The sequence below is a fragment of the Hyaena hyaena genome, unplaced genomic scaffold (assembly GCF_003009895.1).
Source record: "Hyaena hyaena isolate Hyena2069 unplaced genomic scaffold, ASM300989v1 scaffold_165, whole genome shotgun sequence".
Taxonomy (NCBI): Eukaryota; Metazoa; Chordata; class Mammalia; order Carnivora; family Hyaenidae; genus Hyaena; species Hyaena hyaena.
The window spans coordinates 603,737-626,626 of NW_024080797.1; the positions used below are offsets into that span (position 1 = coordinate 603,737).

The following is a 22,890-nucleotide window of genomic DNA, read 5'->3' on the forward strand; positions in this document are numbered from 1 at the left end:
TCCTGTGCTTGAGACCCTGGAAAGCCAACCGGTGTAAGTTCTAGTCTCAGGAAAGGAGAAGCCCAATATCCTAGTTGAGCAGTTGGGCAAAGAGAGCATGTGTGTGCATTCTCCCACGCCTTCAACTGATTGGACAGGGCCCACCCACACTGCGAGGAGCCATCTGCTTTACTCAGGCCACTGATTCAGACATGAATCTCCAGAATAATGTTTTCTTCCTTCCTTCCTTCCTTCCTTCCTTCCTTCCTTCCTTCCTTCCTCCCTCCCTCCCTCCTTCCCTCCCTCCCTCCCTTCCTATTTTGAGAGAGAGCACAAGTACGAGAGGGGCACAGACAGAGGGAGGTAGAGAATCCCAAGCAGAGGGTGGAGCCTGATGTGGGGCTTGGAGTCAGGAAACCAGGAGATAATGATGAGCCTAAATCAAGAGTCAGACGCCTAACTGACTAAGTCACCCAGACGCCCTCATCCTGAATAACATTTATCCAGACATCTGGGCACCCCATGTACCAGTCATGTTGACACAACCATCGTAGCTGTCTTCCTTGGGGCCTCTGGGTTGTGAGCGTACCATGGGGTGAGGTCCCAGCACGGGGCGCTCCCACATTCGCGCCTGACTCCAGTCCCCAGGCAGTGTAGACATTACTCAGATGTCTTAGCGTACGGAACCGAGACTTGTGGCAGGTATGTGACGGTGCTCTAAGGGTGCACCTGCCTGAGCTGGAGTAAGATGGGACTTTGCCACACCCTGGTATGACGGATGTGTGACTGCAGGCATCTGGGGGGGGCGCTGCAGATGTGGGCCCCATGTCATTTCAACTGCAGAAAAGCCCTTAGTCCAGCTGATATTAAAGGCAGTTCAAAGACAGCCGGGTGCTGGAGACCCAGAGGGGTGCTTCTGGCCTCTAGTGGCGCTTCATCACCCAGTTTATTGGACGGAAGCATCTAGCTCTTGTCTCTCTCTGATGTTTATCCCCAGATCTTCATTATAGTAACAGATGACTTTGAGAGCGAAAAGTCCTCAATACTTGTTACTGATGTGAAAGATACGTGAGAAGGTACATGCTGTGACTTCATTATTTTGGGGAAAATCGGCTTTGACTTGCTGTTCCTTTGGAGACCATGACTCACATTGTGCTCACATGGGCCAGAAAGGTACTTGCGGCTTTTTGTTCTCTATACAGTTTTTCATTAATTTTCCTTTAATGTGTGTTTATTTTTGAGAGAGAGAGAGGGAGAGAGAGAGAGCGAGAGCATGAGCAGGGGAGGGGCATAGAGAGAGGGAGACACAGAATCCAAAGCAGGCTCTAGGCTCTGAGCTGGCTGTCAGCACAGAGCCTGACGTGGGGCTCGAACCCACAAACTGTGAGATCGTGACCTGAGCCAAAGTCAGACACTTAACCGACTGAGGCACCCAGACCTCTTGATACAATTTTTTGTTTAATCTAAAAACCGAAGAGCGGCTTGCTCTTAATGTAGCAGTAGCTTTTACAAGCCTCTCTTTGATCTTAGAGCCTTGGGGGTTCATGCTTTGACGAGGCACCGTGGGCCTGCTATCGAGCTGGTGGCCACAGCTGGCCCGTGGGCGCAGGTCGTGAGGCTCTTCTCTCCCTGCTGCCACCACACATGAGACGAGACTCTGCGAACCACGGTCCTCCCGATCCACAGGCGTGCTAGAGACTGGAGCCAGGAGGCGGGCAGAGGCACCTGCTTCTCCGTTGGCTCCCTGTCCCTGGTAGTGCTGGCCACGGCCACGGCCACGGCCCTCCAGCCCAGCAGGGGCGCTTAATTCCTGAAGGAGGAGTTGGTTCCATTTGCCAGTTTTCCATGCTTTGGAGAACCAGCGTTGTTCTGCCACTCAGACTGCGGTGCCGTAGGCTTGTGCGGCCCCTTCTAGGGCCTGAGTCCCAGCTCTGTGGGCCCCGCCAGGTGCTTGGGGCGCCCACTGCGTCCGCTCCTCAAAGGGTTGACTCCCCGCTCCACAGGGCACCTCCACGCTTCTAGCCTTAACCTCCCCTCGCCTTTTTCCCCTACCCTGAGTGGTAGCTACCACTGACTGACCCTGCTTTCTTAGCACCTTCTAGTGTGTTCTAGAACTTTTTATCATCTCCCTCCCTGCACTCACAATAGAAGAGCAATCTCTGTAGGCCAGGGACTTTGCTGCAGCTGTGAGGTGAGGAAGAATGACCGGAAAGCCTCCAGGGGTGCTTGCAGGATTTTTGGATGATCCCAAGATTTGTGCCCGAGCCCTGGATGGTCGGCGTTGCCAGTGGCCGGGCCGAGGAAGGAGACGGTGGAGCAGGTTTGAAGGGGGAAGGTCAGAACGTGAGCTCTGGCCATGCGAGCATGTTAGATCATCGTCAGGGGGAGACGTGGACAGGCAGGAGTATGTCCAAGCTCAGGGACGGGGATGAAAACAGGTGTCGTCGGGCCCTGCACGACACTTAAAACCGTGAGAGCGGAGGCCAGCTACCGGAAGAGTGGTGGATGGTAAAGGGGACAGACAGCTGGGACACGCCAATGCTGTGGCACCAGGGAGATGAAAACTACCCAGGAGGCTGGAAAGAGAGCCCTGGCTGACCGTCGTGAGCAGGAAAACCCGAGAGGACACCGGGGGATCTGCTGGGTCGTAGCCGGTAAGTCACGTGAGATGAGAACAGAGAATTAATGATTGTATTTGGTACCGCGGGAGTCGTCCTTGACCTTTACAGGAATTAACGATTGTTTTTTGGTACCATGGGAGTCATCCTTGACCTCGACAGGAGTGATTTTGGTCGAGTGGGGAACACAGAAGCTAGATGGCACTGGGCTTCGTAGAAAACAGATGAATGAATGAATGAAACACCAAAGGAACCCACTTGTTTTGATGGAGAGAAAAATGGGTTTCTGGTAAAAAAAAAAAAAAAAAAAAAAAGTCTTGGTGCAATTGTGAATGTGCAAATTCTCTCAGTCTCACTGGTTAGACTCCTGCGTGTCAAGCCAGGCCCTTCAGGTCTTCTCTGAAGAGACCGTGGGTGGGCCGGGGGCGAGACTTTGCTCAAGGCCAAGGAGGGGGGCGGCAGTTCTTTCCCTCTTCTCTGCCGCGGCTTCCACCAGCCGGCTCCTCAGACGAGGTCAGCAGTGAGATCGCGTTTAGACACGCCTTGATGTCTCCTCTGGGCTCGTTTGGATCTCTTCCTTCTGTCTGTTGAGTGCTGGCTGCCCCGTTTCCCCTTGTGCAGTGGTTGCCTGTGCCTCATCCGTGTGAGGGGGGAGCATTTGAGGCCCTGGACTCACTCCCAGACATGCAGTGAAGGACGGCCCGCTCACCCTCACCGGTGGTTCTCTGCCACTCGCTTTGGAGAGAATCTTCCGAATGAGCTATTTGGAACTGGTATTCTGGGACAAAGCAGCAGGGCGCCTGGCTATTTTTCATGCTTCCTACTGGGCGTTTTGTGTTCTAATAATCAAAATAATAGCTGTTTGGAACTGCTTGGTTAGCACGATGTAAGGGGAGTGCGCGCGTGCGTGTAGTGTAAAAGGTGGGGAGAAGCGGGGAAGAAGTGGAGAAGTCCCGTCTTGCTGTGTGCCAGCTGCCTTCATGGTATGGTCATGAGGAGATACTGAATTGATTTGCTGAGCTATGACAGATTAACACACACGACTTAAAGAATATCTGTTTGTCCGACATCAGCGATGATTTTTTGAGACAGGCCCCGGTTGCCTTCCCGAGGAAGGGCTTAGGAGGGGTAAAGTGTCCTAATGGGCTCGCCTCTGACGTGCCTCACGTTCTCGGGGCGTTGTTTTATTTTGGACCTGTGTTCACTCGCTTGGGTGGCAAAGGTTTCAGCAAGAGCTTTCCATCCAAGGGGCGTTCTTGGCTTCCGGACTTGGAGCCTCCTGCTAGTGAAGAGACGCACGCTGGGCCAGGGGACCAGGGATGCGACGGCAGAGCATTCTCTACAGAAGTCGGCCAGGCACCATTTTGTCAAATGAGGGGGGGGGGGCTGTTTGCACCTGGGGGCCCAGCAGGCTACCGCGCTGGCGATGGGATTCAGATGGCGGTGATGGAGTTTGAGCCGTGCTGTGAGCGCAGGGCTGACAGCAGTCAAGAGCCTGAGCGTCCTGCCCGCCTCCCTGATTGGCCCCGGGCCCCCTCCACAGACGCAGGGGCCGCACAGCCAGCCTGAGGACGGCCTCCAGAGCCCAGATGCCCTCGGCGTTGGTGCCACCATTTCGTGGGAACAGGACCCAGCCCCGGCACGTACTGCATACTGGTGCCGATTCGTAAGAAACGACAGTACAAATCCTAACGTAGCGTCCTGCCCGAGACTGACCTCTAACCCCCAGGCCTCCCTGTGTGGTAGGAGAACATAACTGAGAATATATCCTGTGTGTACAACTCACAAGACACAGTAAGGGAGCCTTCGCCTCGACCACACAAATGGAGCTCACTGCGTCTAGCAGGACAACGAGGATATCAGCTTTAGACTGACTTAAAAAAAAAAAAGAATCCAAGGAGGGCGAAGGCACCCGAACTGCAGATTTCCAGAGCATGCCGAAGCATGGGTCACTTAGAGACAAAATCTCCCAAGAGGCCACCGAGATCTTTTCATTTTGAAAATGCTTTAATAAGTGTTGACAACACTGTTTTGCAAAATGTAAAGGTACTATACAAATTCTTAATACAAAAAGAATAAATTAAAAGCAGATTTCTTTTTAATTCTGCAACTTTGTCTACAACGTACATCCTTTTCATTGATTACAGTTGAACAGAATCCAGGAAAATCATTTTACATGCTCTACAGTCAGTTTCAGGAACAACCCAATCCTTTCTCCCCGTTATTAAACTAGAGTCCATTTTACACAATGTGTAATAAACTATTGACATTAATGTATATGTAAAACTTGACACCTAGTTAACTAAGCAGTAACTGGTCATCTGATAGCACCTGGAGGGGGTTTGCTATATTCAGAACTAACACTGAATGAAAACGAATCGGAATTTTAACAGTTTCAACACTCACCTGCATATAATAAAATTAAAAAAAAAAATCCACCTGTCTCACAACAAAGTCTGATGTAGGTGTTCCCAACAGTCTTCAGGCCAAACAGGCAATTTCTTACACGTATCCAAAGAATCCAGTAGGGGCTTATATCAGACCAGGGGCATCATACTCCATCTTACTTTGTTTTAAAGATACAGGGATCGGGGACGAGCTTGCAAGTGCTCGTACAGAATAGCTATTGTTTCCCACCACACTGGTCGTGAATCATGTCGGCCTCCAAGGACTAACCGTATGTACATTTTGTAGTAACTGAACGCAGCTCAACAGTAAAACCTGTTTGACTTCATCTCCGTCTTTACTACCAGACTATCGTGGTCTTTGTCTGAACTGGATTTTCCCCTCCCACCCCATTCCTCTCTGCCTCCTGAATCCAAAACCCAAGTGTTGAGAAAGAATTTTCGTCTCTGATTCCTTGCAAACCCAACTGGGCCAAAAGCGTGATCCGACGGGACGTCAGGCCGGATTTGAAACTACGGGGCGAATGCACAGCCGCGTGACCTTGTCACCTCCTCGGTTTCTCTCTCGACTTTCCCTGTTGCACAGAGTTCAGTTTGATTATCCGCATGTCACTGGGGAGAACGAAAAATGGCCCAGTGCATAATATTCTGAATGGGGAAGGAAGAAAACCTGCGGGCTGTAGCTCTGATCATCAGAGAAAGGGCGACGGCAACCCCACCCCCTCAAGCCCTACAATCACTTCACAGCATTGGAACCAAGGTTTCCCCAGGTGTTTTGTGAATATGTCCCTTTGTCCAGCTGTGAGGTGCACGGAGGGGGGACACCGGGCCCCGGATCGCCCAGAGTGGTCCCAGCCTCAGTGGGACCCACGGTGCTTTCCAAGCTGCAGCAGACGGAGAGCACTGGCACGGAATTCATGTTCGTGTCCGTCCTACCCTCCTGGTCTGGTAGAGTCTCTCGTTACTCTCGGCTTCCACATACGTAAGAAACAAAGATTTTTCTTTCGACGCTAAAGCTAACTGTGGTTCTGCTTTCCTGCAGAACCACCCCACCCTGGCTCCTGTCCCTGGCTGTCCAAGTGCCTTTCCGTTAGGAAGTCCTTACAAGTTTGAAAAGGGATGCCCTCCCCCGCCCCCCACTTGCGCCGGTAAGCACAGCGTACCACCTCTGTGGGGACCGCGTTTGTGCCATGTCGAATGACCCAACTAGGAGTGTGCGCTCGTTATTATTACAAAAGTATTTTTGAGGCCTTTGAAGATAGATGGCTTTCCGGTTGTGTATCAAGCATAGCTCAAAACACATGTAAACGTGCAGCTCCCACACGCCTTTTCCTCTCCTTTCTCCGTCTCTTGGTGTCTGCAGACGAACGTGGCACATCCAGGTAGCTGCCGATGCCGAGGGCGTCCGGGCCCTCTGGGAGCCGGGCTTTTCTTCCCCCTGCTCCGCCTTAGCTCGTAGACACGGGAGAAAATCTTTGTACCTAAGGGCTTTGTTGGGGTCTTTGAGTGACACATTGGTGACCGGGTCCCGAGCGAAGTCGCATGTGAGCCCTTTGTCACACAAGTGCTAACAAATAGAAAATGAGCCACGACAGTTACAACACGCGAATGGATCGCGACGTGCTTTTCCCTCGGTTTCCCGGACAAAATGAAAACGAAACACCTTGTGCGAAACAACAGGACACTCGTTTACTGGTGGTTTTAATGAGAGAGAAGCGCTTCTGGCAGTCACCACCTTCCAGTGCCTACAGCTCCCGGAAGAAGAGCAGCTTTGTGTGGCGGCCTTGGACGGGACCCCCCCCACCCCTGCGCAGGCCCGGCGGGCGGCACGGCCTGCCCCTCCCCGTCCACACCCCCGGGGACCCGGGGCAGCAGCTGGCCTGGTTCTCCCAGCGCTGGCCTGAGAGAGCGGGTGGGACGGTTAGAGAGACGGATGGCGGGGGGGGGGGGGGGGGGGGGGGACTGACACGTGGTGGACTTTGTCCTGTGATGAGGAGGAGCCATGGAGAATTGGAAAGATGTCACTGCAGAGAGGAGGTCTTCCTCTTGGCCCCCTTTTTTATTTTATTTTTTTTTTAATCTTTGGCAGCATAGAACTGATTGTGATTCTCAGAGGCCTCTCTGACATGTTAAGCTTCCTTTTTCATTCTCCCCTCCCCTGACAGCCACTCCCCCCCCCTCCCCCCGGAATATCTCAAGTGTCCACAGAGTCCCATATATTCCCACGCGAGCAGGGCCTCCTCTTCACCAAGTACAGGCCGACCATGGCGTCAGGGTCTTTCTGGATCACCCTGTACTCAGGTCCCCTTGCCTGCTCTCTGCCAGCGCCACCTGTCCACAGGAGTCTGAAGTCCGCTACCTTCCCTGATGGTTCCTGGCCTGGGGGCTGTCACGGCATGGGGAAGCCACCAAGGTGCCGTTGAGGTTTGGCGCCTGGCTCTCCGTGGGCGCAAGAGCCAGGGGACACACAGTGGGACCGGAACCTTCCAGAATGTCTCCTCAGTCAGGTTTTTGAGGGTGAAGGGGATGCGGAGACAGGAGAAAAAAAGTGCTGAGGGCCGAAGCTGGTGCAGGGTGACAGTGCGTCTGGGTAAGGCAAATGAGAGGCAGTGAGGTGATCTCAGAATGGCGTTGAGGCGGTCAGATTGAGGCCGGCTGGCTCACACGAGGGTCCCGGGCTTGGCTTTTTCCTGCCCGTACCACTGGACGTCGGCTAGTTCTGGATAGAGGGAGGAGTCCAGGAAACAGCTGTCGGCGTAGCTCCTGCAGGGAAGGGAAGGAGGAGAGGGGGTGGTCAGGGAAGCAGCACCTCGCCTCTGCGCCAGGAGGCCTCAGGCGGAACCTCGGGTTTTCCCTCTATGGTGGAAGCTTGTTCAAAAAGGTCGGGTTTCCTAATCATGAAACAGGTGGGATTTCGAACATGGTTTAAACATTTTCCGAATTGATGCTGTTTACTTTTTATTTTTTAAGTTTCTTTTGAGAGCAAAAGAGCAAGACACACACACACACACACACACACACACACACACACACACACACACACACACACACACACACACACACACACACACACACACACGGTGTGTTGAGGGAGGGGCAGAGACAGAGAATCTCAAATCCCATCTTAGGAACCAGGAGATCTTGACCTGAGCTGAAACCGAGCACTGGACACTTAACTGAGCCACCGCCCAGGCGCTCGGAGTCAGTGCTGTTTAAGTAACATGTATCGTTTTCTGATGATCAAAATGTATGTAAAACATATAGGAAACTATATGGAAAACAAAAGAGCTTTTAAAAAGTCACCACGTAGATGGAGAAGTAATTTTTACATATGATGACACAGATGTGTTAAAGCCAGTAATCATTTCTAGGAGAAAAAGCCCCTCTCTAACCCCAAGCTGGCTCCTTCAGGGCAAGATGAAGGTCAAACTTCACGTCCATGAATGTGGCAAGGGGGTGGCATTGCCGGGCAGGCGCCCAGGGGCCGGCTCAGCGACTGGGAGCAGCCCCTGCCGTCCGCCTGTCCCGGCCCAGTGCTGGCTGGCACGGCTCACACCCTGTGCTGTGTCCGAACGGCACAGGGGGGCCTGGGGTCCCCTGGGTGCTCTTTGCTTTTCTCCGCTTCGTGCGTAGTATCCTCTGAGACGGTGGTACTGATTCCTACGGGGTGACACCCAGGGCCCTGAGCCTCCAGCCGCTGACGCGACATTCCCGTGAATGGTGTTGGACTGTGACGCCGGGTTAGTAGGTCTGTGGTTTTACTGCTGGATTTTGAAGGTCGACGCCCCATTTTGGAAACCCCACAAGGATTCTGCAGACATGGCCGAAGCCAATTTCCTCCCCTGCTGCTATCCCCACACCTGGGCTGGGTTATGGGTGGCGATGGGGGAAGGAAAGAGACCCTGATCCAACATGGTGCCGGGAACAGCGCGGTTCCAGAGCAGCCCCCTGAACCGGTCTGTAAGAGTCAGCACTTGAACCCATTTTTCTGTTTGATACGCCGATCTCTCTAGGAACACATGGCTGAAGGCATTGTGGACTTTGTACATGTTTCTCATCGGGCTTTTAAAACAGCCACGAAAGAGGCATCTGGGTGGCTCAGTGGGTTAAGCATTCGACTCTTGATTTCAGCTCACGTCATGATCTCACGATCTCACGGTCTGAGAGATCGAGTCCTGAGGAGGGCTCTGGGCTGACAGTGGGGACCCTGCTTGGGATTCTCTCTCTCTGCGCCTCCCCTGCTCTCTCTCTCTCAAAGCAACCTTTGTAAATTAAAAACCCATGAAAGTTGGAAAACACAAAGCATCTGTGGCTGTTGCCTTTAATGAGGGTCCTGGGCCTGGAAAGCCTGAAATACAGTGAAATAATGCTGCTTTCAGAAGCAAAGTAACATCCACGCCCTGAGGATGCCAGCCACAGAGAGCTGTTAGGTATTTAAGTAGTAAAGGGCTAACTCCCTTGTACCCATCCGGCAACTCTCTCTCCACGCTGACAACACTGACCCTTGCCGTTGTGCCCGAGCGGCTGAGAATGTTTTTCTGGCAAAAGTTGGTTGGATCTACAGGCGGCAGATAGTGTTTTGTGGGGGGACCATCTTCCCTAACTCTCTCTGGGTGGGCAGGTGGGTTAAGTTGAATCCTCCCCACCCCACCCCCCGTCCCTGGTTCAAAGCAGGGTGGAAGCCCAAGCCAGGCCACGCAGCCCTCACGCCCAGAGGATGGGCTTCCTCCTGAGAACGCAGTTCTTAGTGGGAGCAGGAAGGAGAAGTGGACAAGAACGAGGAACCTCCAGCTCCATGGTGCCCGTAAGCAGGAGACCGGCACGAGAATGCCCAACTCGGTCGGTTCTAAAGAACAGTTGGGGCCAAACGTGTTTCTGGAAGCTGGAATGAATTCAGGTTACTGCTCAGCCAAAGGGCCAGAGCAGCTGTAGAGAAGACCCTGAAGATTTTCATTTGCCTCGACGATAAGGAGCCTTCCCCCAGCTTTTCCCTCCTGGCTAGAGTGACCTCCCTGAAGTTTGCACTTCAAAGCACGGGGTTACGGGACAGCATTTCCGGCTCAGAGACACGGGGAAGAAGGCACGTTTCTCCAAGAAGGATTCTGTTTCCTAAATCCTGATCTTTTAAAATACCTGCAAAGCTTCTGGAGATGAATGGGGGGCTTGGGGATGGGTAAGACACGGTGGGGTGGGCTCTGAGCTGCTTCCGGAGCTGCCTTCCTGATCCTGTAGAGACTGGGTTCCTAAGACGGGGGCGCTGGTTTTCAGCTCAAGGTGCGGGGGCTGCAGCTTGACTGAATAAACTCCGTAAGCTTTAAAATTTAAAATGTAAAATTTACTCAGTTGAATTTTGTTTTTTGACAGCTTGGCGGCGGCCGTGGGATCCAAAGACGACTTCAGCCGGCTTCAGGGACAAGAAACAGAGACAATGGCACCTGCGAACCCCGAGTTCTCTCTGTCACCGTCTGAGGGCCCTGGGTAAGAACCTCTCCGTTTCGAGCTCTGCTCTCTAGGCCTTAAGCTCCCCGTCGAATCGGCTGCCCTGTCCAGTGCTAACACTCCGTGTAGACGGACCCGAGGCTTGAGGCGAGAGCTCGGCCCTTGCTTACTCTGCAGGCCCGGCCGCTCAGCCTGAGTTACCAACCCCCCGCTGGGGTGCGCGCCGTCAGGCCGCAGCTGCGTGTTGGGAAGCGCTGGCGGTGCGCGCGCACGGCCTTCTCACGGCCGGTCCGCGGCGTCCGCTCCCGGGTGACTGCGGCTCTGCGCGCGTGCACGCGAGGTCAAGGGGTGGGAAAGCGGGTGTGAGCGGGAAGCGCTGAGCCAGAGCTGCAGCGTGGGCGGGCCCGGGTCCGGCGCCTCCCAGCTGTCCGCGCGCTTGGCCACCGCGCTCGGTGACCGTTAGAAGCTGGTTACGGAACGGGCTGGGCGGACGCTAGTGCAGCCGCCTACCTCCGGAAACTGCACCCGATGAGGCGGACTGTGGGACACCACGAGACCGCCAGCCGGCGGCACAGCCCTCGTCGCTGACAGACCCGACGCTTAGCCAGAGACGGGATCCGCGGCTTCCCAAGAACTGGGTGTGCCACCCTCCGGCGCAACTGCTTTTATTTTAGGTCTACGACCTGGGGGCCCGGAAGCTGTGTACAACCACAAAGGGGAAAATCGCCATAGACCAGCTGGGATTACCAGGGCCTCTGTGAAAGGGTCTGAGGCTGCAGCGAAACCGCAGGACACGTGAATGGAGAAGCTCACCCCCTCCGGAGAAGGGAACTGAAAAACGGGCCGATTTCCTGCAAGGGTCTGATTTCCGGACTGAGAAGGGAGCACCTTCCCGGGATGGCTCCCCGTCCTCCGCCAGGGAACTGACTGCTGGACGGGGCCGCTGCTACAGCACTCGCCGCCATTACGGAGAGACGGCCTTCTCCAAAGCAGAAGTCCCCTGTGCAAGGGCAAGGTGCGCCCGGACGAGCAAGTTTCACACCAGCTCACCGGCCACCCAGAGACGATTCCGTGCAGCAGGCGGCACCAGGTCCTAGGCCAGACGAGTAGGGAAAGGCTGTCCTCCATGAAGAGGACATCTCCCATGGAAGGCACACTGTCCAACAAAACCTGAGTCCGAACCCTAAGTATCCTGTGCTCTTGGGAAGACTAAACATGGGATCCTGAGGATCTCCATGCTCTAAGGGTGACCCTCACCCCCAGACCCCAGTGGTTTTATGGTTAAAAAAAAAAAAAAAGTTACGGTCTCTCATGCACATGGACCAGGAGTATCGAAGACAACCTGGAAGTGCAGTGGTCACTACGAGGGATGGTCCAGTTAAAGAAGTTCACGCATTTAAGAAGTGCACTCGAATGCAAGGGTTCCCAGGTGAAACAAACAGAACGGGTTACCTATTTCAGTCAGCATGCAGAAGCCTCCAGATTCTGACACTGCTTTATTGAAAGATTAACTGCAAAAGGATAATGAAAAGTTGAGGACACAAGAGGTACCTAGAACCTCATCTATATGACTGATGGGATCTGGGACCCTCCTTTATCGTCCTTTACACCCGAGTACTCATGGTATTAATCCTCTGAATGGTCTTTGCACCTGGAAGAGGCTACATGAGCACATGCATACAAGTTTGTCAAAGGAGGGCCCTCCATACGGGCCCCTCGCAGAATTGGCGGGATGCTGAGGAACTCTCCTGCAACGGCTACCAGTTATTCCTGAAACAGCCAAGGGGAAACTATAATTAATGGGACCCCTCGTCAAATCTGATTCACGCCCAAGTTACACTCTGTAATTGAAGCCTCGCTTGTTCCAGAGCCCACAGATGGAAATCCTGGAAAAAGAAGGGTGAGAACCCTAACCAGAGTCGGCTCCCCCAGGTTACTGCAGCCCACTCGAGAGAGGAAGGGAAGATTTCACGTCCCTTCTTTTCCAATTCCAGACCCACAGGTTATTGATCCTTTCCCTCCCAGGGACAGCTGTCCTAGCTCGGGACGTGGCACCCATCCTGTTGGGGACCCCACTGTACGGTCAGGCAGAAATGTGGGTTGAACTCCATTTCCGGCCCCGGGGTGCCAGTGCTTGGGAACGGTCTTTGTTCTGGTCATGTTTGGGAGCGGCTCTAGATCTCGAGAGTCGTACTCTGTACCCTCTCTGAGGACACCTTTTGTGTCCATGGGCTGCTCCATGCTACCAGGAATATTTACTGGTTGAGCTCCAACCTGGCAAGGTAGGATTCAAAGTAGCTCTATGGTGAGAAGTTGGTCAAATGGGAAGGACACAATCACCATCAGAGCCAGATAGCAACTTCTTTGGGGGCCTTCTCCCTGAACCAAAATGAAACTGTGTACCCAGAGGGAAAGGAAAACATTCTGAGGAGTCTGTGGAAGGTTTACTAAAACAAGCCAGAGATAAAGGTCTAAATCTAGAACATATTAATCTTCGGATATCCATCCTAGTTGAAGGTCTCCTTGGTGAAAAGAAGCAAACCAAAGATCATGTAGTTGGATGGCTGGCCTGTGTTGCACCCCAGTTTCTTAAGGAATTAAAAAGAGGGATCCCTGTCTCAGAACAAATCGAGTCTTGATCAGAACACAGATAGCTCGAGTAGCACTGCAAATCCCAGTTACCATTTTTAGCAATTCCCAAACCTCCCCTATTTGTCTCAAAAGGCCTGCAGGGATTTTAAGAGATCGGGAATTAGGAAACAAAGCGCTTCTGGGAACGGTCTACCTGCAAGAACTTCGCTGGTAGGCCCTCTCTTTGAAATGCAAACTTCAGCGAGGTCGTTTTGTAGCAGATGAAAAAAAGAGGGGGGAAGGCTATTTGGAGTTTAGGCCAATCAAAATCTTAAGTATCTTCTCCACAGATGCTTTGGCTGTCTGAGTAGGTAACCTGAAATTATTCCGACTTCCAGAAACAGTTTAGCTCCAACTGTTCTTTTGTAAATGAGTCAGCTTTGCATGATCATACTGGCCTCATGGCTAAAACTGAAAACGAGAGCTACTGGGATCTCTATCCATCTGTGTGTCTATGGATGTATGTTGTAAATGGGGGGCATTTTTCTAGCTCTGGATGGTATGACAAAATTAACTTGTAAAAGAGTTTTAATTAATTGGCTTAAAAAGCACTTATTAAGTGAAATATTCTAAAACTGCCACACATAGAGAAACAGAACACATATTTTTGAAGTTCCTGTGATCTGGGATAAATCCTCAGTAAATCAAGGCTCAGATTTGTAGGTTTAATTAAAATAGGAATGTCTTCAGAGTCATCAGCATTAAATATAATGTAGACATGCAACTTTTATTCTACCCGTGTTTACTAGTTATTTAAATTCAGCTTATCTCTGTTACAAAATTTGTTAGCAAGGAAGGTTAACTTAAGATGTTGGCCAGCCGTTTAAGGTCTTGAGAAATTTTCATGACTAACATAATCGTCAAGAGCAAGTGAACAGGTATGTATTGGTCACAATCTATGTTTTTCACTGGGTAGAAGCTTTTTTTGGTCAACAAACTGCCAGTTTTGTAGCAAAACAATTACTTGCAGCCATCAACCCTTTTTGCCCCCCCTCCTACCCCCCCACCCTGTTTTGCACAGTGACCTTGGAAGTCACTTTCCTGATGGTCTGGGAGCACCAGAGCCCTTCCCCCGCCTCGAAGGCCGTGTCGCCCTATCGTCCTCAACCTCCAGGACTAGGAGGAAGGACAAACGGCATCACTCAAACCCCATTAGGACAATTCTGTGCGACTTGGGAATTTCCCTAGACCGAGGTGTGGTCACGGGTCCTTTCGGATCTGAAGTCCTTACCTGCTGAACAGGTTCCTCCCTACAAACTAGTGACCGGCCGATCCAGGCACCTGCCTCCTGCCCAGTACCCTGACCCCCGCAATGCCCAGCAAGGCTCAGGAAATACTGCTACTTACTCTCTCTTCTCAGAAACGCCTCTCACAAGTTCGAGGAGCTTATGCTGAACAGGAATACAACCTGACATCTGATACCTGCACTATGTCAAGTCAGGGACTCCCTCTTCGCTGGTCTGAAGGACCCTTCCTAGGACTGCTTAGCAATTCCTGCGTGGCTAAACTTGAAGGCATGTGACTCTCACATTCATCTGTCCCCCCTTCAAGGAGTGAAAAGGGCAGCGAGGTCCCTGGTGCCGCCAGAAGCAGAGGGAATCCCATGGGGCCTGCTACCCCGAGAAGTCGGCCGGGCGTGCAGAACTCCTGACTTCCACCACTGCCCTCCTTTACTCTGAAAATCAGCATGGGCAACAATTAGCCAGACTCTTCCACTTCTGTGTTTTCTCTCGTTTGTTCTTTTCTGTTCCTCCTTAACTTGGAAATAGAATATCCTCCTCCAGATCTTCCAGGCAGTTGCCAAGGGAGACCACCTTTCAGACTGCTGGGTTCGCCATCTGAAACTCCACTCTGTCCATGACATTTGAGACCCTGTGGTCTTTCCCGTAACCAGGTTTTCTTCTATCTGTAATGCCAGCACAGGCGACCTCTGAATTCCCTTTGATGTCACCTTACACAGTTAAACTTATGCTCCCAGGCTTCCCAGTGTCGTTTTTACCTTTCTCCAAAGATACCTAAACTCAACCAATTAAATACAGATACCTATGCAAACTATAGTACACTGGTGTCCCCACATTCTTAAATCTTTTGTGTGATTTTAGAGACAGAATCCAGAGCAGGCTCTGTGCTGAGCGTGGGGCAAGCAAATGCCAGTCTAACACCTGTACCCTGGACAAAGTCTCCTTGCCCTGACCCTCCACTTTGACCCAATATAAGAAGTTGCTCGTGTGGCCTTGAGCTTGCTCCTATTCCTGAAGCGGCTCTCACCTTGACGAAAGGGGTCCATTCATGGCATGGTGAAGAAGAACACCATGGGTCATCAAAAGGTGAAGTCCATGCAAAAAACACTTGGCAATACAATGGGTGAACGTTGCCCCAAATGGGGGCTTGGCCACAAAGAGCAACTGCAGAACCAAATTAAAATGGAGTCACTTATGGTCAAGGACAAAATAGAGACAGTCAATGCAGGCTCACAGAAGAAACTTAACCTATCCTTACAAAAATTACAGCTATTCCCAGAATCAGTAGAAGACACCATCCAGTCTCTCCATTCTCTTCAGGACCTTTCTGAACTTCATTCATCCCTACAGAGATGCATAGTTTGGTTTTTGACATTGCTGCAAATTCAGATGAGGCCCAGGAAATCCAGTTTCTGGTTCCCTCCTGTGGGACAAGACACCAGAGGATGGTCTTCCTCAGGTCCAAGGGACGTGTGCTCCATCTAACCACATCTTTGCTCAAGGAAGGGAAAAATGGGGAAACAGTGCGCAAACGACATAGCTGATCAGCCATGCTTTCTGCGAAAGATCGTGAGCAAGAGTGGGGAATGTGAAGGGACTGCTCTCTAAAATGGATAAGGAATGGAGACTCTCACGCATGTGCCCTCAGCAGAATGGAACTTAAGAACAGAGAGACTGATTTTCCATAAATGCTTGACTGACAGAATACTGAGACTTAGGCCGAGGCAGTGAACGCCTGTCAAGGATCTCTTCCCATCCTCCATCGAAAGAGTTTGCTTAGATTCTGGCCAGACTCCTGCCTCTTCGCACCTTTACAAATAAAGCCCAGCCCAAGCCCTCAACGGATTCCCCTGTAGCTTCTATGGCATGTGTTTCCCAAGGTGCAATTCTGCCGTTCCCAAATAAACTCAATTTCTGATAATCTGAGCTTCCCTCAGCTTACCTCCTTATTGAGGTTGTTAGCCATTATTGGGTACATTCCAGTGAGACAAGCTCATCCATTTAAGGGCACCTGACAGCATGTTTGCCAAATGCAGCAGAGTGAGTTACACTAGCACACAGAAGACTCCAAAACAGTTTCATTAAAAGAAGCACTGCGAAAGGATAGTGAAAAAGACGCAAGAGGTACCTAAAACCAGAGACCCTAAGGTTGACATGACTGCCTGCTTCCCTCCGTCGTCCTGTACCTTGGAGGGCTCCTGGTCTGCTACTGAACTGCCTTCTGCTCGGACGGGACTACACGACCGTGAACAAAAGTCTGCCCAGTTACTGGCCTTGAACGTGGGCCTCCATGTGAGCCCTTCTCAGAGCTGATGGGAAGCTGCTACCCCTTACTCTATTAAACAGCCAACAGGAAACTAAAATTGAAATTTCTGGAAAGGCTTGCCCAGTTCTGGTAGCTTCCAGGGCTATACGCTCCACTTGCTTAGGACTTGCTTCAAGGGAGGTCCCGGCAGAAGCGAGCAAAGGGTGCAGTTCTCACCAGAGGCAGCTTTCCGTGATCTGCTGTGCCCATTTGAGAGACGAAGGTAAAACTGCACATTCCCTTCCTTTCCGTTTCCAGACCCATTACCCACCCCCCCACCCCCCCCGGGGACAGCTGTTTTCCTGTTGGCCACCTTTGGGAATGGCTCTGCATCTCGGGATGGTAGTGGGCTTCGCACCCTGAGGATGCCTTTTGCGTGCATGGGGTCAGGACTGCACGTCTGACTGTCCCAGCTGAAACTGCACAGGACCTATGAATGGATTTTTAAAATAGCTCTATGGTCAGACGTTGCTTAAATTGAAAGCTGTCATTCAGGGCCTGACAGGAACTTTCTTGGAGACCCTCCCCCTCCTAGACTAAATGAAGCTATGCACCCAGAGGGAAAGAAAACCATGGAAAAGACCAACAGCTCTAAATTAGATTTCCATCTTAGATCAAGATCTTCTCCTAGAGACAGAGAAGCAGGCTGAAAGCGACCCAGTGGGGACAGCACGGGGGTGAGCCTGTGATCTCACTCAGGCTGCAGCCCAATTCTGAGAAGTTAAAAACGACTGTTGTAGTGGTCTTACCAATCAAGTCTTCACAAGAGCAGAAATGTAGCAATTCAAATGGAAGCAATTCAAAGCCCCCCTGTCATTTTTTTAACAATCCCCACACCTCCCCGACCCACCTGAAGAGGCTTGTAGGTACTGTAAAATTCTGGCCTTAGGGTAACAATATTACTTCTTAAATGAACTTGGGTTCTTCCTCTCTGTGCCATCGAGATGTAAGTGTTCTATTTGTTCCTCTCTAGGAATCAAGGTGGTTCTTATCAGAGGGGAAAAAAGGCGGGAGACGGTGTTCTTCAGAAACTAGGGAAATGAAAGCTCTGGTCTTCACCAGTATCGGTGAAAAGTTTGTCACCTTAACTTACTCTTTTATCAGAAGGATGATGTGGATCCAATTCTCTTATAAATGGGTGAGTTTTATAGTATTTCACCTGTCTCATGGCTAAAATTTTAAACAAAAGCTTTAAGATCTTGGTATCTGTTTCTATGATTTTATAAGTGTCTGTACGCACACCCTACGTGTGTATCTTCTCTGCCCCTGGATGACAGTGCCAAAATTAATTTGCCAAGGGCTCTGTTTATTTGGCTTAAAGACAGACAAGGGCTATACAGATTATGTATACTCTAAGAATAATAAAAACTAACCCAAATGTTTTTCAGGTTCGTGTGGTTTAGGGTAATCTTCAGTACATGAAAGCTAGTTTAATTTGGTTAGTTTCATTAAAATGCATGTCTTTAGAATTGCCAGCATGAAACAGAAGGATTCTTTTCTTCCTAGGTTAACTAAAAGTCAAATAAGCTCATGTTCTCTGTTACGGAATTTGTCACCAAAAAGACAATTTAAGAGGACAGTCAGCTGTTTAATGCTCATGAGACTTTGAGTAAAAATTAAGAACAAGAAAATTAGAAGTACGATAAAAGTTTATAAATCAACTTTTCAACAATAGTTATGCTTATGCTGAGTCTACTTAAAAAATAGTTTCCAGGGGTGCCTGGGCAGCTCAGTCGGTTGAGCATGTGACATTTGATTTTGGCTCAGGTCGTGATCTCACGGTCGTGATCTCACTGTCGTGAGATGGAGCCCCGTGCTGGGCACAGATCCTGTGTGAGAGTCTCTGTTTTCCCCCAGTCCCTCTCCCCTGCACTCTATTTCTCTAAAGAAAAAAAAAAGTTTGCAAAATTTTCAGTCACTTGAAACCTGAAAGTTACAGTGAGCTAAGTTAAAGGATGGACTTCCATTGACTAATTTCCAAATAAAATACTAAAATGTTAATAATTACTGAACACAGATTTATCAACTTTTCACTTCCTTTTACAAAGATATTTGGGCCTATGGGCCTATTCTAACCCTCGGAGGGTTAAGAATTGTCCTCAATATATGTAATGAAAATTACTTATAAATAAGAAAAAGAAACAAGTGTGGATAAAAAGTAGTCGGGTAAAATGATTGGTTGTTCTTAGCCAACTTGACCACATACCAAATTCCCTTCCCAAGATTCTTTTTCTACAAACCACCTACCAATTTTTTGTTTCATGGAACAAAATCTGAGTGGATCTGAAAATTGGTAGGTGGTTTGTGGGAAGGGGATTTGATACATGGTCAGGTTGGCTAAGATGGGAATGGATTTAAGTTTTTTAATAAGCTTTAAAAATTTTTCTTATTTAATGTTTATTTTTGAGAGAGAGAAAGAGTGTGAACAGGGGACCAAAGCAGGCTCCAGGCTCTGAGCTGTCAGTACAGAGCCTGATGCGGGGCTCGAACCCACGAACTGTGAGATCATGACCTGAGCTGAAGTCAGATGCTTAACCGACCGAGCCACCCCAATGAGTTTTAGTATCAAAAGCACCCTGGTGCAAAAAGTAGAATTTGGATTTCGGTTAAAAGGACTGGAAGATTCTTTTAAGTAATCTGCCTATGCAGCAAAGATTGTGTGTCGTAGCAAAAGAATTTCCTGTGTGCTTCATGTGGTGTTTATGAAGTCTTCGATCACATAAGCAAACCCAGTCTTCTCAATATTAAAAGAGCTAAGTTTTGTTCACAACTAGGACGCTTTCTCTGTTGGCCTTTAACATCCTGTCACTGTGGTTAGATAGATAATGAAGTATTATTTCATAACGACCTGGGATCCTTTTTAGTCCTGTGTTCAAACCTGTTGATGTTTCAACAATTTCTCGTAACCAGATTCTCAAGGGGGTCTTCCTGACCTTAAGGTAACTTTGGGATTTCCCTAGAGTGTCCCTGGGAACACTCTCTCTCACCTTAGACAAGATGGTATACTAATTAGGTTTATTTGCCTCCATGGGAAGCATTGTCAAATAAGTGATAAAAACCTTCTTAGATTATTAGTATGGGTCACGTTATTAGTACAAATGGTCTTGAAACTGTATGAAGTTTCTGGAAATCTGATACGTCCTGGTGTGTTATTCATATACCCAGTTATTATCTGTACATTTTGTGTATCACAGACGTAGCCAAATGTCCTCCTCATCAATTCCCTTATAGTGAACTGCAATCAGATCTTTAGCGTTTTGTCGTTTGCAGACACTTGACTGTTTTACTCTGATGAATTTGCAAAACTGAGACTCAGGGAAAGGACCCTCCCAAGAGCTCTGGACCACTGACCCTGCAGCCAAGTTAGAAGGTGTTGGACCCGGGGTGCCTATTTTACAACTCCGGAAGGCTCTGTCTGACTTTGGGTCTGGTGCAAAAGCTGGGGAACTCAAACTCAAGTGGGGTAAGAAAGTTTCTTTCCATTCCTCGTTCCCTCTCTGACCATCCTCTCTCTAATACTTATGCCATGAGAGGTCTTCATGATTCTTTTGTCCACCATTTTCCTTGCCGCGGCCTGTAAACGTAATGCCATTGTTCACAGAGCTCACGCCACTGCAGACGGAAGGTGATCTAACCCCCAAAAGACTGGATTTCCCACAGTGCTTGTGATCCCATAGTTCTGCCCCTCACAACTTCTGCCCGATTCCCAGTGCTCAGTTTCTCTGGGCTGGACCCAGTCCCTTCTCTACCGTGTCCCCATCCCTGGTTAAGAAGCCCGGACCCAGGCTCTATTCAAAGAAAGGGACCCAAGGGAAGGGTAACCAAATAAAACCGCCTGTGGGGTGTACAGACACCCCAGTTTTACTGGCCTCCACGGTGCTGCTCTGTGGAGTCCTAAGCCTTAGACTTAAACAGGAATTACTATGAAGGATTCAAAGTTGGCTTCCCCTGACAGATCCAACCCCCCGGGACAGGAGTAAGTGCAAACAAGGCTACAACGAGGAACCTGTCCTGCACTCCTGAGGAGGCTGCAGAATCCGCTGCTAAGGCAATAGCTGCCTAACAAGACTTCCTAGGCACTCTGCCAAAGTTGTTCTTGATGGTAAGATAGCCCCTGATGAGTATTCCGCTGGGCAAGGTGATGGGGTGCTGTGGCCCCCACCACTTGCTGCACTTGGATAGACCTTTCTGGGGGAGTGGACACTCAGCTACACGTGATCACTAGATAAGCCAGCTAGCTGACTTAAGAAAGTGACTCCTTCAGAGGGGTCTTTGGGGACCGTGGCTCCCAAGTGCATTCTAGCGGCACCTGGCGGGGCTCAGTTGGTTAAGTGTCCAACTTCAGCTCAGGTCATTATCTCACAGTTTGTGAGTTCGAGCCCTGTGTCGGGCTCTGTTCCAACAGCCTGGAGCCTGCTTTGGATTCTGTGTCTCCCTCTCTGCCCCTTCCCCACTCATGTGCTCTCTTTAAAAAATAAACAGTAAAAACCTGCACTCTAGACAGTGGGCATGATCCTGCTATACTGACAGTTGTCTCGCTGACTTTGTTCTCTGAAAAGCTTTCAATACATGTTCGCAGCCATTAACCGCCCAGCAAATGATCTCCTGAAGAACAGAACTTCAGAAAAGGAACAGAATGACCAACGGAAAGAACGAACGTGACGTCATGACCTGTAAATACCACACACACATTCACCACGCGAACTCTGGAGCCTTAGTGGGTTGTGATCCCCTCTCTCAGGCTGAGAGTTGGATCAAAAGGAGAGAAATGTTCAAGAGAGTCCCCAAATGTTAGTCACTCACCCTAAGCCCCACGTCACCAAACAGACCTCTCTGTTTCAGCTCGCCCTGAAATGGAGTCTTAAACCAGGCACTCAGGAATCCCCTGACCAGTTAGGGCGTCTGACAGACCCTTGCCACCCCTCACGGGGAGTGACTTGACAATAACCAACTGATTTTTGCCTCCCGTAGCTTCCTTGTTCCCTCTTCCTCCTGGCTATTCAAGTCTCATTTCCTATAGCTCCTCCGCGCTCCTTCCTTCTGCGAGATGAGTTACTGCTTCCTTCATAAATGGTGAATAAAACCAATCGAGTCTTTCAGATCGCCTCGGATGAATTTTGTTTAACATCATCTTCCACTCACAGGCTCAGCCCGTGTTCTCCTCACCCCCATCTGCCAACTCCACACTGTCCCGTGATCTCGTCCACCCTACTTCTGAGCTGGAAGTCTGGCTCATTTTCTATAGCAAAATGAGGCTCTTGGGTGTTTACCAAACATCTGTGTGCTTGCTCCTCTGCAGGCGCCGCACCCTGCCTCTGTCCAGGCCCAAGTTCAAGAGGTAGTGCCCTGAAACCAGATCATCCCCTCAGAATACTGAATACCTACGCCCTGCACTTCCTCACTCTCACAGCATGGCTCCTGATAAATGGTTCAAGGTATGGATTTGAACTTGAACTCTTGGAACTCTGGTCTCCAGCATGGTTCCTGGAACACAGAATTTTTTGGTTGGATAAGTTTACAACATTTTGTCCACTTCTGAATAGTGTCCTTATCTTTTTAGTTGACCCCTGAATGGCTATTTACATTTCACCGTCTTATCCACGAGATAGATTTTGGTCCCTGGGAGCCAGAGGAGGTGTCACTGGTTTGATATCCCCTACAGTGCTTCGCAAATTTGCATGTGCATTTGATTCACCCAGGGATCTCATTCAAATGCAGATTCAAATTCAGTAGGCCCAGGAGTCCAGATTTCCAATGAGCTCCCAAGTAGAGAGGATGGTGATGCCCATTTATGGACCACAGTTTGGAAAGCAGGACATCTGGCAGAGTATCTGTCCCTCAGGAATGCTGGATAAAAGCAGGGGCGACCTTCAGGTGACTGGATCAACCCAGTCTGTTTGAGTTGCTTTGCGGTGTAAACTGTAGGATGCTCTTCTTTTCAGGGACATTGATCCCTACACCAGTAAAGGCTTCTGCCAGTATCTGTACGGAGTCTGGGAATACCTAACATCCGATATAAAAACATACAAACATAGAGTTCCACACGTATCTAGAAAGACGGCATAAAAATAACGGCTTCCACATCATTCAGAAGTTGCTTCTGGAAATGATGGTGTGGACCACGGCAACACATGCAGCGGCCCTGAGCCCACAAACTCATGAACAGTGAAGGGGGGCAGGCTGGGAACCCCGAACATGCCCTTACAGTACCTCTATTCATCAGTGCTTTGGTGAGTTGGAGACTCAGACCCATCCATAATGGGCGAGTTTTC

At 50.1% G+C, this 22,890-nt stretch overlaps 1 protein-coding gene and 1 long non-coding RNA gene across 3 annotated transcripts in view; one reads left to right on the plus strand and one right to left on the minus strand.

Annotated features, from left to right (window-relative positions):
* The first annotated feature begins 1,414 nt into the window (after window positions 1–1,414).
* LOC120236912 lies at window positions 1,415–21,717 on the plus strand. Its single transcript, XR_005529801.1, has 6 exons — window positions 1,415–2,633; window positions 10,367–10,480; window positions 17,592–17,756; window positions 19,889–20,081; window positions 20,574–20,720; window positions 21,198–21,717. It is a non-coding gene; the product is annotated as an uncharacterized LOC120236912 (long non-coding RNA).
* Window positions 7,064–22,890, minus strand: part of FRMD4A (FERM domain containing 4A) — a 311,284-nt gene continuing 295,457 nt past the window's right edge. For both annotated transcript variants that reach the window (XM_039239976.1, XM_039239977.1), the window contains exon 23: window positions 7,064–7,765. In XM_039239976.1, the coding sequence (XP_039095907.1) occupies window positions 7,663–7,765 (103 nt within the window). In that variant the 3' untranslated portion in view covers window positions 7,064–7,662. The remainder of the gene's footprint in view (window positions 7,766–22,890) is intronic.